We start from the raw sequence: 18397 nt of genomic DNA, 5'->3' as shown, positions 1-18397 counted from the left end.
CCATCAGATCAAGAAAAACTATCTTTACTCAAAGTTATTGAAAAAAATCAATCAATTTTCATCAATTTTAGAACATGGGAGCTTTATGAATATCCTTTATTACCACAATCAAATAGACAGACATGGAATGTAAAAACATCAACTCAGTTGGAAAAACCACGATATGTTGTATTAGCATTTCAAACGGACAGATCAAACAATATCAAAAAAAATGTCAGCGAATTTGATATATGTGACGTTTCAAATGTAAAACTTTATTTGAATTCAGAGTGTTACCCGTATGACGATATGAACCTTGATCAGTCCAAGAATCAGCTAGCGATTCTTTATGAAATGTATGTAAAATTTCAAGAAAACTACTATTTTAAAAAGGGCGAACCCCTATTCACATATAGTGAATTTGTAACACATGCTCCGTTAATTGTAATCGATTGTTCCAGACAAAACGAATCCATAAAATCAGGACCAGTGGATATAAGATTAGAGTTTGAATCGAAAAGTACAATCTCAGCTAAAACTACAGCATATTGTTTAATATTACACGATCGTGTCGTTGAATACAACCCGATGACAAGTTTGGTAAAAAAGTTAGTATGAGGTGAAAAAAGGAAAACAAAAGGTCAGGAACAAGGTCAAGGGTTAGTAGGTTGAGATTAAACAAGTTGTAACGTGATAATTCACAATTTTTATTCCAGTTGCTAACAAGATGTCGAACAGAACAGTCGTATGTGATATCCAAGGGTTCCGTGGACTAAAAAATGAGTTCATCGTGAAGGAAGCAGCTTTTCTCACAACTTCAGGTAGTAAAGTGCAATCGATTATTTTCAAACCACCTTTTCCATATACAGCGTTACCTGAAACACAACAAAAGGTTGCAACATGGGTTAAGCAATTCTGTCATGGAATTGACTGGAATGACGGTTACACTCCATATTTCGAAATGAAGAATATTTTTAACAGGATATTAGGATCTTACGATGTTGTATTAGTCAAAGGTATGGAAAAAAAGATTTTTATTGAAAATACTTTATCGAATAAAACTGTGTCCGTGCGGGATATGGATGAAATTTGTTGTCCAAGAATCAACGATCTGAGAAAACAGATGAGCTTTAGAAAGTGTTTTTACCATTCTCGAACGACTGATCAATGTGCAAGTGAAAATGTTAGACTGTTGTTACACTGGTATATAAACAAGGTTGAAAAGAAATCCACATTATTGGAGATCGAAGACAAAACAGTTGACAAGATTGGAGAAATTATTGATAAATTCAATACGCTTGATAAATACGGTAACAGAACTTTAGCCAATTTAAAAATACAAGAAATATCTTACCTACCGAAAGAGTATTTTGTACATCACGTGTCCCCGAGTGACCTATGGCACGTGTGGGACCTTCTCCCAGATCACAAAAAAGATAAGCTAAAGGATATAATTTACTGCTATGAACATTACAACTCCTCAGGTGCGGGTACAGATCACATCGACGGAAAACCTCAGAGAAAAGAAAATTGTGCAAGATGTACGCAATCGAATTAGAGCTTTTTATTCAAAGTAATCCACAAATCGTTCAACATTTTAACGGAATATTTCACGCTGAAGGTAGAATACCTTCATACATCAACTATCCCTCATCATATATATTCAATACTGGAGACCGATGGGTAGCCGTTTACATTGACGAATTTCATCGGGGTGAATATTTTGATAGTTTCGGTTTACCTCCACCTTACAAAATATTTCTCTTCATTCAAAATGCTACTGAAAAATGGAGTTACAATCGACATCGAATACAGAGTGAATCATCAGACTACAGTGGATACTACACTTTGATGTATCTGATCCATCGATCTTCTGGGCAAGACATTGAGGGGTTTACATCATTATTTTCAGACTGCACAGACGAGGAGAAAGATAAGCGTATCGGTGATCTGTTTTCAAAAAGCTTTAATAGTTCAAAAATTAAGTCAGTAAAACTTGCTGTAGAAAAAATGAAATCTTTATATCATAGGATGGAAAATAGAACCATGTGGAAATAAAATAGTTTTCATTTATATTTTTTCGTTTATTATTTATATTCCCTTGTGTACTACTTATAAGATTACATAAGAATTTAAGAATGCCGATCAATCTCATTTCTGCATAGAACGTGGTAAGAGAAGGTTATCTCATAATAATGAAGGTGATTAATCAAAAACAAAAATTAAACATTGAAAGTTTTGATTTAAAACCGGTTGATAATAGACGAAGACATAGTGGGCTCCTTCCAAATCAAATCAGATGTTTAATTACAGGACCATCATCTTGTGGGAAAACTGCTGTGATGTTAAGCCTAATTACAGATCCTAATGGATTAAAATTTGAAAACATATATGTTTACTCAAAGTCCTTATATCAACCAAAATACCAGTTTTTGGAAAACGTTTTAAAAAATGTAAAAGGAATTGGTTATTATAAATTCTCTGAAAATGAAGAAGTAATTCAACCTTCTGAGGCTAAGAAACACTCGGTGTTTGTGTTTGATGATATAATATGTGATAAGCAAAACAACGTAAGTGCATTTTTTAGTATGGGTCGACACAAAGACGTGGATTGTTTTTATCTTTGTCAATCTTATTCCAGAATTCCGAAGCAGTTAATTAGAGATAATGCTAATATGATAATTGTTTTTAAACAGGATAATAATAATCTTAAACATGTTTATAACAATCATATTAATCCCGACTTAACATTTACGGAATTTGTAGATATGTGTCAAATTTGTTGGAATAAAAAATTTGGATTTTTCGTAATCGATAAAGAAAGTGATCTGAACAATGGTAGATATCGCAATGGGTTCGATAAATTTTTTATAAGGTAATATTGTATGTGATACCACACAGTCTTCATCCAACTTCGAAAGGAAATGGATGTTAAAAAGGAGTTAATCAAAACAAGTAATACGGTAAGAAAAAAATATTTAGCACTGAAACGAGGTATTGTGGATGAAGAAGAAATATTCAAAAAGAAATTTAAACCTATCGTCGATCCTATTAGTGAAATAGTAAAAAATATTGAAGAGAAAAAGAAAAAAAAGAGTGACAAGAATTCATCAATTCTTGATAGTGAACAAACTCCGTCGTCATCACTTAAAGTTATGAATGAAAGCAAACCTTCACAAATTCAAACCAATGAATCATTATCAGAAGAATCGGATTCCAATAGTGAACATGATGAAAACGAAGAAAATTTTAACGATTATATCAATAAATCTATTAACGATAGTAAAAATGAAATGGATCATACGTATGGTGTATATTTAGGTGATAATGATGAATGGATGATTGGAAATAGTAAAATTAACTACGATCCATCTGATAGTTTCATTAAAATAAAAGGTCAAAAATTTAAACCAACAATTGGTTTGTTGGAACTTATGTTTAAGAAGAAACCAAATAAGACACTTATCACTAAAGATGATCTGAATTCTTTTAAAGATATATTACTGCTTACAAATGCTCATTTAGTGAGACATTCTGATGGAGAGAAGGTTCAAGCTACAAATACATTTAAATACAGAAACTATATAAAAAATATTTTTAAGAAAGGGAGTGGGTTAAAAACTCCCTATTTAAAATTGGATACTTATCCATGTGCTCCAGACTATGTGCATTATGATAATATAAATGAAATTGTGGACAGGCTGCGATTATTGAAATTATCAGAGATTTCAGGTAATACTAGTCACAATAACGAAGTTATAAATATAATATCAGAGCTCAGAGATAAAGGAGTTATAGAGTAACTAATATTATGGGTATAAAAGAAGATATTGCTAACGAGTTACATAAGTCGGTAAGAAAGAATTTTCCTCGACGAAAGGTAGTTGTGAAAGGGTTTGACGACCTTTGGCAGTGTGATTTAATTGATATGACAAAATATTACAAGGTCAATAAGGGATTCAAGTATATAATCACAGTAATTGACGTTTTTTCAAAATATGCTTGGTCAAGACCTCTCAAAACTAAAACCAGTAAAGAGGTTACTTTTGCAATGGAAAACATATTAAAACAGGGAAGGGTTCCAAAAAATTTACAATCCGATTTAGGAACAGAATTCTACAATTCCGAGTTTAAAAAGTTGATGGGTGATTATAAAATTAACCACTATTCTACCTACAGCATTTTAAAGTCGAGCGTGGCAGAAAGATTTAATCGCACGTTAAAAAATTTTATGTGGAAAAAATTTACAATTAATGGTACTTACAATTGGATCGACATACTAGACCAACTAATGGACTTCTACAATACAAAGAAACATTCGACTATAAAAATGAAGCCGTGTGACGTATCAAAGAAGAATGAAATGGAATTACTAAAGACCATTTATTCATATAAACAACCCAAACTACGAATGATACCTAAGTTTGAAATTAACGACTACGTCCGCATTAGCAAATATAAAGGGGAATTCGCCAAGGGATATACTCCGAATTATTCCACAGAAATATTTCGCATCACGCAAGTAGTTCCGACAGAACCCGTCACTTACAAGTTGGTAGATGCCGAGAACCAACCCATTGCCGGAGGATTCTATCAAGAAGAGCTAACTAAGGTTAAACATAAAGACGTTTACTTAGTCGAAAAGATTCTCAAGAAGAAGGATGATAAAGTGTTTGTAAAATGGCTTGGTTTTCCTTCGTCCAAAAACTCCTGGATTCAAAAAGATAATATTGTTTAACATGATATATAATAGACATTTTTTATACTGTAGTACTACTGCTTATTGTGAATAAATATATACTAAACTCAAAAACATTTCTTTTATTACATATATAAATTACAATTAAATATAGTAAAAATAAATTATCCTAATATACTTACCTTCGTCAGTCCCGAACCCGGTCCCGTGGCGTCGAAGCCCGAGACGATAACCGCTCGTCAACCTGAAACATGACCTACACAACCTACCTCGTATCGATATCAGTATAAAGACTTGCTTCAGATTGTAAACAAATAATTGGTATATAAATTAGACATCTTATCTGTTGTTTGACTCAAATGAATTGATGATGCACTCGCAGTTATCACTATCGCATGTTTTCTGCAACGTCACGATAAGCCACGATGCAAATCCATTAAGCGCTTATCTAAATACTATACAATCTGTAAATTGTTTAACTTATTTTAAAATACAACATATGTCAGTCCTAAGATTTTTTAAACAGATGAAACTAATATTTTATATATATATTTTTTTAATCACATGGTAGTTTTTAAAATATAAGTTTCGAACACAAATTCCCAAACAAAATATGTCACATATTTGTGGAAACAACCTCAACGTTAAATGATATACGAGCGCATGCCATAAAATCGCTTGCGATTCCACCATAATCGTTTTTAAATTAATCTATATAAACATATTATTTATCCATTATTCCTTACATCAGGCTAACAATTAAACACTCTATTTACTCCACGCATTTGGAAAACTATCTACACTCAACACTAATTGACAAAAGCGACAAGCGTTTGCGAGTTAATCATCACCACCTTAAAAATCAAAATGTTAATTTAAATATTTATAATACATCTTGTCACACCTGTACCCTCCACGGTGTCAGCTCTCTCGTCCGTCCACCACGACACACCACCGACACCTTTCCCGTGTGCCAGCCTCCGCGGTGCCAGCTCTCTCAACCGTCCACCCCGACACGCCGACGGAAACTTTCGACACCGTGTGCCAGCTCTCTCACCGTGCCAGCTCTCTCACCCATGTACGTTCTCCCCGTGCCAGTTCTCTCAGCCGTTTAATAACACGGTGGTGCTAGCTCTCTCATTTTTACCCTACTAACGCTTACAATATATATACGTATTATGTCAGATGATCGCAGAATGTATGTATTTTATTATTTAGTTTAATTTTACAAATACAATAGAATACAATACAAAAATAATAACAATTTCTAACAATATAATGTAAGTTGAATAAACAAGTTAAAAATTATTAGTTTATCTAATATTCTTAGTACAGTAAGGGTGTTTGTCGTTACATCCCTATATTAGCTCGTCGTACTGAGCCAATTGCTACAATTAAAGTTTTATTTTTAAAGTTTATTATCTAGCAGAGTGACGAATTGTAACCAAAACTAGTCCATAATTTATTTTTAGAGTTCACTTTCAAGATCCAGTGATGCTGGTCTTTCTTTACAAAGGTTGTGGTTGATAACAGCTGATCCCACAGCTAAATCTTTAACCACAGTTAACCATTGTAAAGAAGAGACTATGGAGTTTATAAAAATGTATTCTTTTTGGCCGAGGCAATTTTCTGTGATGATTATCCGAATCTGTAAATGGGTAATTTTTCAATAAGAAGTATCTAAATAAAGCACATAAACAAATAATAAACCGGTATTGCAGTATTTTTATGCATCGGAAATAAGTTTAAATGCTATTTAAATGCGAAATTTGCGCACGGATCCCCTCATTGCGAATAAATATTATTATTCAAACCATTTTTAGGATCATAGTAAATTAGGTACTTTGAATACGACCAAAGGATTGTGTTCTAATAAGTTATTTTGCCATCATTCAAATCAAATGTATTTAAAATACCTCATTTTAAAGGTTAAAGCAATAAGTATTATTAGTAAATTTTCAAATTTAAGCATTTTTGAAAATAATTTGTTATAAAAATATTTTTTATGAACTGCATTCACATTAAATAGAAAATTACTTACAAAAAGTATTAGTAGACAGATTTAAGGTAAAATAGTATCGGATTGTATATAAGTCCGTCATCAAAAAAATAAACCTAATTAACTTTGGAGAGACAAAGTAGTGTATACATTTTTCAAATATTTATTCAAGGGAACTTAATTATATGCCTTAAGCACCACAACTGTATTATAATTTATATTTCTTTGTAAAAAGGTTTACAAGACCTACACTACTGTTACTAGTGACATCTTTTTTGGTTTAAAATTTAAATTCAATTAAAAACTCGTATTGGGGTTTTGAGAAAAATATAATAGGCTAATATTTATTAATTTATACAATTTATTCAATCAATTATGTGGGTAAATCAAACAAAACAGTTTTTTTTATATTTTCAAAATATTTCCGTAAGAATAAAAACATATTTTTTAAAAGTAATTAGCTCCCAAATACGTTTTTTATATGATATGTGATTTGTTTGTAAGCTAACTTTTGCAAATTGATTGATAGTATGATATTGTGACATGTTAAGCCAATATTAGGCTATTTTTTTGTTATTGTCAAATGCACTGGTAAGTAACCTTAAACAGTTTGTTCTACGATAAAATAAAAATAAATAAAATCAATTGATAAAATGGATTATTGAAAGTTAATAATTTTCCTCTTGTGGTATGATCTTTATGAAAGTATACATTGTGTATAAAAAAAAAATGGTAAGTTATTTATACTATATTTTATTAGTATCTTTATTATCAGTATTATCATTATATATACGTTTACTTTTATTTCCTTTCTAAACCAATCATATTCAAAATTGTGTACTTTGGTAGATGCCAATTCATCTTCATTTCATTGATATTTTCATCAATGTAAAATCTTTCTAAAAGCTTTACGATGACTACCGAAATTTCTATAACATCATGAGTATACATAGTTTACATATTTGCATCGGCAAAGCAAATATTGAACGAACGTATAAACTCTAAACCAGACATGAGTTCATTTCCTGGAACCACCTCGTCAAATTTGTCAACTTTTGATATCAATTGCATTCACGTTCTATTTGTTTTTATAATAATTATGTTTGTAAACATGAGTTATGAATCAATAACTCGTAGTATTTTGTCGTTACGGTATTCACCTAAACATTCGATCTATAGAACAAAAAATCTTTTCATAAATCTTGAGGGTGCGCACTATACTGATGACAATGTATGATGATGATATAATCTTGATATCAATCACGAGTCTTGATATGAAGTCCTCAAAGTCATCAACCGAATTCGATTAACTAGAGTCTGGGGAGAAACCTGTTATTCCCTTAAGCTCTCTTATATCAGTTAAAATTGATCCATAATATCTACTTTTTTCTTAGTTTCCAATATTAGTATTTTTAGATAAATATACAATTAAATCATGTCTATTTACAGTTTATAAATTTAAAGTTACCAAGGTATCAATTGATCATTCAATATTTTTTTTTGTACTTATTGACATATTTGCATAAACATATTTGTGCAACATAGCAACCCGTCAGGTAATAATTAATCTAAAATTTCTTTATATCCCCTTTCGGTTTCGTTTAAACTTAAATGTTACAGATTTATTTTTCAAAACGTTGATAAGTTGTTAACCTAGTGTATTATTGGTATTGGAATAGTTGTATAAAGATTTTACTTTGTACAGTATTAAAAGGGCAATATATTTGTTTCTGTTTTTAAGGGTAATATAAAAGTTCGAAAAAGTTTGTAGGTATCACTCACTTATTAGGTACCGGTAACGGTGGTCACAACTTTAGATATCCTTGAAAAGCTCTCATTGGTTAAAAGTTTGTGGTCTTTGTCTTTGGTTGAAAGATTAATGAATCTCTTTGAAAGTTGCTCTTTGTCTAGCACCTTCTGTGCTGTTCTGGAGTTCTATGAAGTTGGGCATTAGTTATTTGCTTTGTAATGGATAAGTATTGTATTTGTAACTGTAAAGATTACCATAAACATTGTATGAAAAGCTTAATTGTGTCAATATTGCTTTAAGAATTAATGTATACAAAGATTATAATATGGATTTATTATTTCAAGCATCTAATGAGAATTTCTAAGTCAAAATTTTGGATACTATAATAAGAGGTACATACACATAATACTATAATATACGTATAAGATTATACTCGTATTATACATACAATATTATACAAACTAAGTGTCATTACTGATTATAGTTTTTAAACTAATTGTATTATAGGAAAGAATTAGAACAAAAATACTACATTTGTCATCATTCATAGACATACAGTGGTCATATGTAGCTATGTAACTTTTACATTTTCTTTACAGCCACTAAACCAGAAATTACTTGGCAGATAGGGACGATTGCCTTTACATGTTTAATATCAAAGTGAGGAAGGTACTTTGCACTTGGAAGGTTTATGGGACAACTTCAAGATGGGTTTCCGTACTAAAGGTAAATCAGAATATCTTAGCACCTTTTCCTTAACACTCAACATTGAAAACACTTTACTACATCTACCTGCTGTAAGATTAGAAATAGTATTTTCAAAAACCAACCGGAGCTGCAAAATTTGGTTTTTTTTTGCAAATTTCTGCATTAGGAAACAATATGATACGTAATGATACAGGAGTGATTTATTTTTTATTTTCCCCTAGGGGGCTAGTTCGCCATTCGTTTAAATTTTCTATCATAGGATCGGTCAATAGAAACAAAATATTAGGAGGGTTTAAAACATTAAAAAAATCTAGTTTTTGTTAATGTTTACACTTAAAACATGAAAGAGCACAATATTCTTACCTATGTCTGTGTACAGCTTGAACAAATATTATTTCTGATTTGTTTTGTTAAGTCATAGATTTCACAGACAAAAATAGAACTCGTACTGAAATAAAAAGGTATGGAAACTCTACTTGCAATCAAGTATTGTGAAATGTCATTATTTAGTTAGTAACGATTAAGTACAAGAAACTAGTAAGCATAAGATCGATGTAATAATATTAGGTCCCTGGTCTAAATCAGGACAAGATTCAATTAGTGGTCTCAGGCCATAACGAGTGTGTGGTCACATCAGTAGATAGGGTTGCCTGATTTTTTCTCCGGCGAATAAAAGTGACTGCGATGTTGGGAATGAGTATACGAGTGTGGGCAGGGGACGATTTGTCCTCGAGCGAGCGACGACGACTTGTGCAGGTTAAAACTGTATGTTAGTTTGTGTAGACTGTAGGCACTAAGCACTGTATATATAAGAAGTATGTAAGTATTGGTTAGCAGACAAGTAGAGGTTACAGCAGAGCTGTAATTACCAGCCCGCTGTTGCGAGTATAAGTGCGAGGTGAATGTCATGGCTGGCTGTACAAGTGATTGCAGTAGAAAGTGAATTCACTTTCAATTCGGCGCACTAGGTCATGAATGCAACTCAGCGCAACCTGTCTGACCTAGAGAGCTGACACTAAGTTAAGTAACGCTTGCGTAAAATACACATGTCTACATCTACATATAGTACTTAAGACTAAAAAAGGACTGAATAAACTAAATACGTATTCAGTGAGCAAATATCAAACATTTATTGTTTCCAAATTTTTATATTCGGAGAGTTCCCGCTCATCCCCAAGTATTGAACCCGATATGCCTTGCTCTCAGCGATTTCCTTCAGTTCATCTGAACTCAACGCCTCGCTGAACCGCTTCGGTAAGAATATACAGAAGTCGGCACTCTTTTCTGGTACATGGATGTCTAGGACGATGGACGCTCCGTATTTGGTGTTTACTGCCCTCCCTGCCACAATGGAGTAGCCCTCTTTGTTAGTAAGCGCCGAAACGTCGATCTTAGGGAGGTATGGTCCTTTCTCCAGGGTGTTGAGTTTTGCTGCTAGGGCCATGATTATGATCTATAAAAAAATATCCTGTTTTAAAAGTCGTACTAATAGTATGCCATATTATAGGCCGAGTACTGATATAATGAAAATTTATCGAGTTAACTAGCTTAGCATTAATAGACAATGCATAAACAACTGGAGCACTACAGCATAAATAGTACAATTGAAGATTGCTGCGTGAAACAAGTATGTCACAGCATATAACGCAAGGTGTAATATCATAGAAATATTAGCGCAACGGAGGGCAACTAGATACATATAAAACGTTTAACAGCTTAGTAATAACAGCTAAATGTATAGAAAACCCGTTGCACTTAGAATATACAAATATAACAAGTAAGGTTTGCAGATTGTAACAAGTATATCGCTGCATATATCGATTAGTAGAGTGTAATACCATACACATAGCAGTCCATCGTAGCGCAACTATATACATATTACAAATAGCTCTAAATAGCTAAATGTGTAGAAAAACTGTTACACTACAACATATGGATATATTGTAATCAATGTTATCTTGTATCATGTGTCAGGAATACCGTTTCATATAACAAGTAGTAGAAATATTAGTCAGTATAACATGTAGGCAGTACCAAGACAGTATAGCAAACGCAGCAGTGTAGAGAAAAACACATATTGGGACAGACAAAGGGGGGAAACCTTGAGTAAGTGGAGGGTATGAGAGTAATGCATCATTATGCATTAACGCAAAACAAATATCAGCACAGCAACAAATAAGAATATACAACTAGCACTCTTAGAAAATACAATTATGGAGCTATAGTAGTAGTAGAAAAGTGTAAGCTAAATAAGCATATACAAACTAAAAGATCATACAAGTAAGATTATTCTCACAGTTAATGCATAAGCACACGAGACATACCTGTTCGGTTGCGTGCAGAGAACTGTGCAGCCATGTACGCTTATGCCGCTTATAAGCAATCCTGGCTCCCCACAATCACTGACCTCACACAAACTGTATAAAAGCAGCCCATTGGCACTGCAAAGTTGTATTCGACTCCAGCTTGCATTGTGAGTAACTCGTGCACCTCGGTCAGTTTGTGCGTCCGGGGCAGTACGTGCATCAGTCGAAGTCGTCTACGCTTGTGTGATGCCAGAACATCTTCTCCATAGTTGTAAGTACAAACATAGCGTAGTTTGCAATATAGTTGCTAGGATTTTAAAAAGACCATTAGATTTAAGCTTTTCCTATAACTCCTTGCTCTCCTTACCATAAGAGCAACGTTAAATAGCTAGACTCAAAACTTACAAAATTATTTACAATTATTTAATGTCAAATCTGAGTGTTGTAAAACGTGGTAATGCTCGTTAAATTAGAAATCTGAAGTGAAGTATGTAGCTAGAATATTAAAAGATGTCTAAAAATCTGTTTGATTAGAAATACGTTGATCTTTAAAAACCAATTATATATTCAATAAATAAATATGACTAAATAAACTTCTAATAATACGATTAATATAGATTAATTATACAATCTCTGGCTATCGCATGATTATATGTTGAATATACACTTAATCAATACTATATACAATTTGAAATATTCTTCTCTCAAATCAATACAAACATTCTATTTCAAATGTCACCAAGAACTAGTTTGTGTAAAAAGAAATAAATAATCCGCTAGTGTGTGTTTGCATTTAATATTGTTCTTACTGGACAAATCATGACGCTAGCCAAGGGTTAAGGGTTCTTCCTTGTTCAAATAACTAGCTATTAAATATAAAGTACCCTAGTGACTAGGGATGTAGGTACATAAATAAAAGTCAATAAATATTTCTTTTAACTATATATCTATTAAAATATATATGTTCACTATTTAGTCTTTATTACTTAATAAATAATTTTTAACCTATATACCCTATAGAAAAAATTAAGAACACTTCTATACTACAATGTTTTGAAAGAAAACGTACTAAAAAAAACGAATTAATATCTATCAGAAAGAAAAATCATTAGGTATTATGAACTTAGCAAGCATGTAGGATTATTTTAGAAAAACTTGCATATACGCATTTTTTTTTGTCATAAGTTAAGCTAGCAAAATAAGAAAAATAAATAAATAAATCATGCTTAGAAATGAGTGTAGATTTTGTCTTTAGAGCTGTAGCTTAGTATATGCATAGATTAAGCAACTTTAAAGCTCGTTCTTTGTGTCTAACTCTTGAGTGCTGTCTCTGTTTGCTAGTGCAGACACAACCATCTCTCTACCATGTGTAATTCTATGATTTCCGCATTATTGTTAGGCTAGATAACTAGTGAATGCATTATTGGCTATGAAAAAATCACTTTATTCGCATTAACAAAGTTTAAAATTATTAAATTGGCAAGAAAAAAAATTGTAAAGAAAAACACGAATGCTTAAAACTAAACTTTGTAACTTAAGTTTTGTTCGGTATTTCGATATTGTTAATATAAATTTTGTGTGATTATATTTTAAGCTTATATCACAAACGTTTTAAATATAACATATTGACACTAATCAAGTATGGATGGTGAATAAAGATATTTTGATTTTGATTTGACGATCTATGCAGTGGATAGAACTAACTGGCTTCAGTTGTTATATAACGATGAAAAATCTACTTAGGAAGGAGTATGCTTTATTTTTGGTATTGACGAAACTACTATATATGACAACTGACACTTTATTTTTACATTTACAGCGCTAGAAGTGAGCAGTCATTCCCCACGTGCCGTCTTGCAAAGTTCTACTTAGATGTTAAACCTTCAATGAGCAGTCTAGCTGTGAAAACTTCTACAACAATGTAAGTAGAAAGCCCTGTCAGTTTTATATCTTCTTGGTACTACGTTTAGTAAACTATTATTTGAGAGCTTACAACTTAATATAGTCGAATGTAAAGAGCCCCTTAATACCTCATATTGTCCTAGCAAAAACTACACTAAACCATGCAGCTATATAAGCAACATTCATTGTTGCAAGAAATCCACACAACTAAAGACAAAATGCGTGTAATATGAGCTTAAAGAATCTGAATTGTAAAATCTCATGCTGAACATGATAACATAGGCAATAAAACTTAAATTAAAATAATAAAATAGGTAAGTGCTAAAAATTAATGTATTTTTTCTAAAACTTAACGTAAACAATCTCAAACCAAATATAATAGAACTATAGCAGACCATGAGCAATGTACTTAATGTTTGAAATTAATGTTTTAGATGTATCTACAATGTGCCATCTGTCGAGAAGCCTACTTCCTTAGTGCATCCGCAAGGAGCCGTCACCAGCAAATGTGTTTGGCGTTGAACGACTACTTCACATCAGCAGTAGCGAGCAACAATGACAACAGACGAGAGACACACGAGGCAGCAATTCAGACACCTCCACAGCAAATTAAAGCAGTACCCAGTGGCAGTGGCTTGAAAAGAAAACTACCACCTCCAAAGGTGACTAAGCGTCCTGTGACTAGTGTATTGTCAAGTCCATCATCACATACAAGTTCAACAACAAGGCTGACGTGGTATTTAAAAAAAGGTCTTCAATCAGCCAAAGACTATGTTATAGAAAATAATGAAAACCTCTACAAGGACCTACCGCCATTTATTGAAGCTGCTAACGAAGTGGTGCTCGATATACTACAAGATGAGCTGCGTGTCACCAAATCCCTCAAGTACAACGTCGTACTGGAGGCCGTCTACTGCCATCCTGAAGGACATTGCGAACTTATGAACTTCAAGACCACGTCGAGGCTTATACACAGCGCCTGTGATGAGCTACAAGAGCTGCTGAAGAAGGACGCCAGCAAACTGCTTCGTGAGGAGTCTGAAGCGCAGGCGAAAGGCAGTGGATGGACTTTGCATGAGGTAAAGAGCCTCACACTTAGACTAAGCAAATTTTCATATGCATTGCCTGCTGGAAGTGGCTATCTGCCACTGCCCCCAAAAATTGCTAAAAGGAAATGCATTTTAAATGTAAAAAACAGCAATGATTGTTGTTTCATGTATTGTATATTAGCCAAAAGTCTACCTAATATACGTTATGACTCAGTGCTTACTGAGCATAGCTTTAGGGAGTGTGAAACACATTACAACTTTGATGGTATTTCATTTCCAACGCCCATTTCACAAATGAAAAAATTTGAAAAACAAAACATCAACACTAGCGTAAACATCTTCGAACTGGACGAAAATGCCCATATTACACCACTCAGGATAGTTGATGAGCAGCAAGACCATTTTGATCTCCTTCTCGTTAGAAATGATGAAGGAGAGGCTCATTTTACGTTAATATTGAATTTCACAAAGCTTATGCAGCCACAAATTACAAAAGGCAGCAACAAAATTACAATCTGTAAAAGGTGTAGCACCTTTAAAGAAAACAGGCGCTGTGTTCCGACACCTCAGCACTGGTTGAGTGAACATTTAATGCTCTGTGGAAAATCAAAACCAAGTGAAGTGATTTTGCCGGAGCAGCATAAAAGCAAACTTAGATTTGTTAGCTACGAGATGCAAATTGAAGTACCAATTGTAGTCACAGCTGACTTCGAATCAACACTATATCCAGTTCCCTCGACAGACAATGCCTATCAACGGCACGAGGCGAACTCGTTTGCTTATATCGTAGCAAGTAACCTTCCCAAAGAGCTGTTAGAGGAAGCTGAAATAAACACCTCACCCTACATACACAGATCGGAATCGGCTGCAAAAGAATTCCTTTTACAAATGCAGGAGCTAGCTGTAAAAGTGGAAAAGCTGTACACTAAAAATGTGAGTATGATTGCATTAAATGATGAACAACAGAAACAGCATGATGAAGCGACAAACTGCGAGCTGTGTGAAATAGCATTTGATGAGACATTGGTTCAGTCAAGGAAATGCCGGGACCACGACCATATAACAGGTCAGTTTCGTTATACCTTGTGCTCGTTGTGTAACACCCGCTGTCAACTTCCAAACTTCATACCAATATACTTTCACAACCTTTCTTCATACGACGAAGCATTCATTATTAAGAACTTGGCAGTACTACCCAACAGCGAAATAAAAGTGATCCCTAGTAATTCAGAAAGATTCATCAGTATATCGATAAAGATTGGGAGGATGTGGCTTAGGTTTTTGGATTCATTTCGCCTAATGGCGGACAGCCTTGCGAATCTCGCTTCGTATCTCACACCGTCGGAACTCGTAGAGTCATCCAAGCTTGTGCCAGAACAGCATGTGGAGTTGATTCAAAGAAAAGGGATTTATCCCTATGATTATGTAAAAGACTTTGCTGTATTCAGTGAGGAAGCACTGCCACCACGTGAAAGCTTTTACAATGCCCTCAATGACTCGGAAGTTACGGATGCAGAATATCAACATGCCCAACACACTTGGAATACAATGAAAATGAAAAATTTTGGACAATACCATGATTTTTATCTGTTATTGGATGTTTGTCTTTTAATGGACATAATTCAATGCTTTCGCAAAAACTGTGTAGCCACCTATAACATTGACTGTTGTCATTCATTTACAGCGCCAGGTCTAGCATGGCAGAGTATGCTACGTATGACTGGTGTAACTTTGGAATTGTTGACGAACTATGACCATTTCTTAATGTTTGAAAGTGCGATTAGAGGCGGTTTGGTACAATGCTGCCACCGCTATGAAAAAGCCAACAACCCACTTTTAGAGAACAGCGAAGACTATGATTCAAACAAAGAAACCAAATATATGTTGTATTTGGACTGCATAAACTTGTATGGAAGCCAAATGAAAAAACACCTTCCAACTGGAAATTTTGAGTTTGTAAATGATGTTGATGATCTTAATTGGTCAAACTTACCTGAAGATTCGCCGTATGGACTTTTACTAGAATGTGATGTCACAGTGCCAGAGCACTTGCACGATCTAATGAACGACTTCCCCATTTTACCAGAACAAAAAGATGTGGATAATCAGGGAAAACTACTTGCTACGCTTGAAGATAAAAAACACTATATCGCTCACTATACAGTGTTCCAGCAGGCAGTCAAACTAGGCTTGAAAATTACAAAAGTTCACAGAGCGTTGCGATTCTCCCAGTCGCCGTGGATGGAAAAGTTCATCGACAAAAACACCACGTTAAGAGCTGAATCTACGAATGAGTTTTCCAAAAATTTCTACAAGTTTATGAATAATAGTGTGTTTGGAAAGACGTTAGAAAACGTGCGCAATCGTGTAGATATTAGAATAGTAACTTCTGATGAAGCGTTCCAGAAGCTGTCACGTCAAGCAAGATTTGTTGACAGAAGCATTATCGCTGATGGTGTGATCGCGGTACATTTAAGAAGACAAAAGGTAGTATTAAACAAGCCAGTCTATGTTGGTTCAGTAGTTCTCGACAAAGCAAAAGTTCATATGAACTGGTTTCATTATATGGTTATGAAGAAAAAACTAGCTCCGCCAGACTTTGAAGTGTATGTTAACTATTCTGATACTGATTCTCTATTATATACCATAATTACCAAGTTAAACCTAAATAATGAATTGAAGGAAAGATTGGGAGATGTACTGGATAGGTCATGCTATCCCAAGGAGCATGAGCTGTGGCTGGAAGGAGCGATTCCTCAAATAGGCACATTTAAGGATGAATGCAAAGGAAGACAGCTATTTGAGTACGTAGGATTGCGTTGTAAAATGTACTGCTACAGGTTCAACTCCAGCCAACAGACAACGGCAAAGAAAAAGTGTAAGGGAATAAGCAAACGCTATGTCGAAAACAAAATTTCATTTGATCACTACAAGAAGGCACTGTTTGAAGATAAACAGTACAGAGCGACATTTAACCAGATAAGAAGCAAGACATTTCAACTCACCTCTAGAACAGTTGATAAACTCTCTCTGTCAGCCAATGATAACAAACGCATAGTGTTGCAGGACAAAATTAGAACTTTGGCGTATGGGCATTATCGAGCTCGTCAAAATGACGATGGAGGATCGTCAGAATATGATTGTAGTCAGTCTTAGCTCGATGGTTGATCAGCACTCTTTAGGAGTAGTCAGAATGTTGTATTCATTGAGTATGGATGCCGTTGCCCGTACTATTCCATATGAAAAAGAATACGAAAGAATCGAGGATATCGAAATGTTTTCGATACTCCCTTCCCTCATGCACACAGAGTTGAGAAGCTCTATTAAACGGACTTGGATAAAAACTACAACAGTCAACAGAGATTTAATAAAAAGTTATGAGTTTAGAGATATCGACTTTATGCAAATTGATAGTTATCAGTTTGTCATGCTCATGAACCATCCTCTGGAGGAACCAGAGTTTTGGAGTCGAAATTACTATGGTAATAATTGTCATATAAATGTGGACTACTATGAAACAATACAAACAGAACGTCCTATGAAGTATTGTCGAGGCTGCTTTTTTAACCTTTTTACACTAAAAGACGATAATGATATTGACTATCAAAGTTATTGGCACGAAAAGGGGTTGGCATTTGTACATGTTGTACAGCATTTTGAAGTTAACTCTAACAGGCTAATTGATGCAGTGGTTAAACAAGAAAATAACTGGTGTGACTACTGTGTATTTCGACCATTGTTTACATTTCTAAACTACTTTGACTGTAGAGACAATAACAACATGTTACATGATAGTGATGAAGACAGCCCCGCATCTCCAGTGACAATGTTTAACCGTACAGAACTTTATGATCCGTATAGAGAGTGACATACGCTAGTCCAGCATATTTGAACAATGAGGCTGTTGGTCAAGTTTTGTTTTTTTTTTTAACCATACAATTTCACGTTTACTGTGTTTGTTTTTTGCGTTTCTGTTTATATATTATGTTTTATTGTAAACCCTAG

The 18397-nt window shown here is 33.9% G+C and overlaps 1 protein-coding gene across 1 annotated transcript; it reads left to right on the top strand.

Moving 5' to 3' along the window:
* Positions 1-13308: 13308 nt before the first annotated feature.
* LOC128991718 (uncharacterized) lies at positions 13309-17548 on the top strand. The gene is made up of 4 exons (XM_054414839.1): positions 13309-13362; positions 13778-15458; positions 16392-16858; positions 17075-17548. Exons 2-4 carry the CDS (start codon positions 13778-13780, stop codon positions 17546-17548), a joined length of 2622 nt encoding a protein of 873 aa, XP_054270814.1. The 5' UTR covers positions 13309-13362.
* The last annotated feature ends 849 nt before the right edge of the window (positions 17549-18397 follow it).

The sequence above is a fragment of the Macrosteles quadrilineatus genome, unplaced genomic scaffold (genome assembly GCF_028750875.1).
Source record: "Macrosteles quadrilineatus isolate MER2022 unplaced genomic scaffold, UCM_ALF_1.0 Scaffold_4__1_contigs__length_99947679, whole genome shotgun sequence".
In the NCBI taxonomy this organism is placed as follows: Eukaryota; Metazoa; Arthropoda; class Insecta; order Hemiptera; family Cicadellidae; genus Macrosteles; species Macrosteles quadrilineatus.
This window is presented reverse-complemented; position numbering and strand designations above follow the sequence as displayed.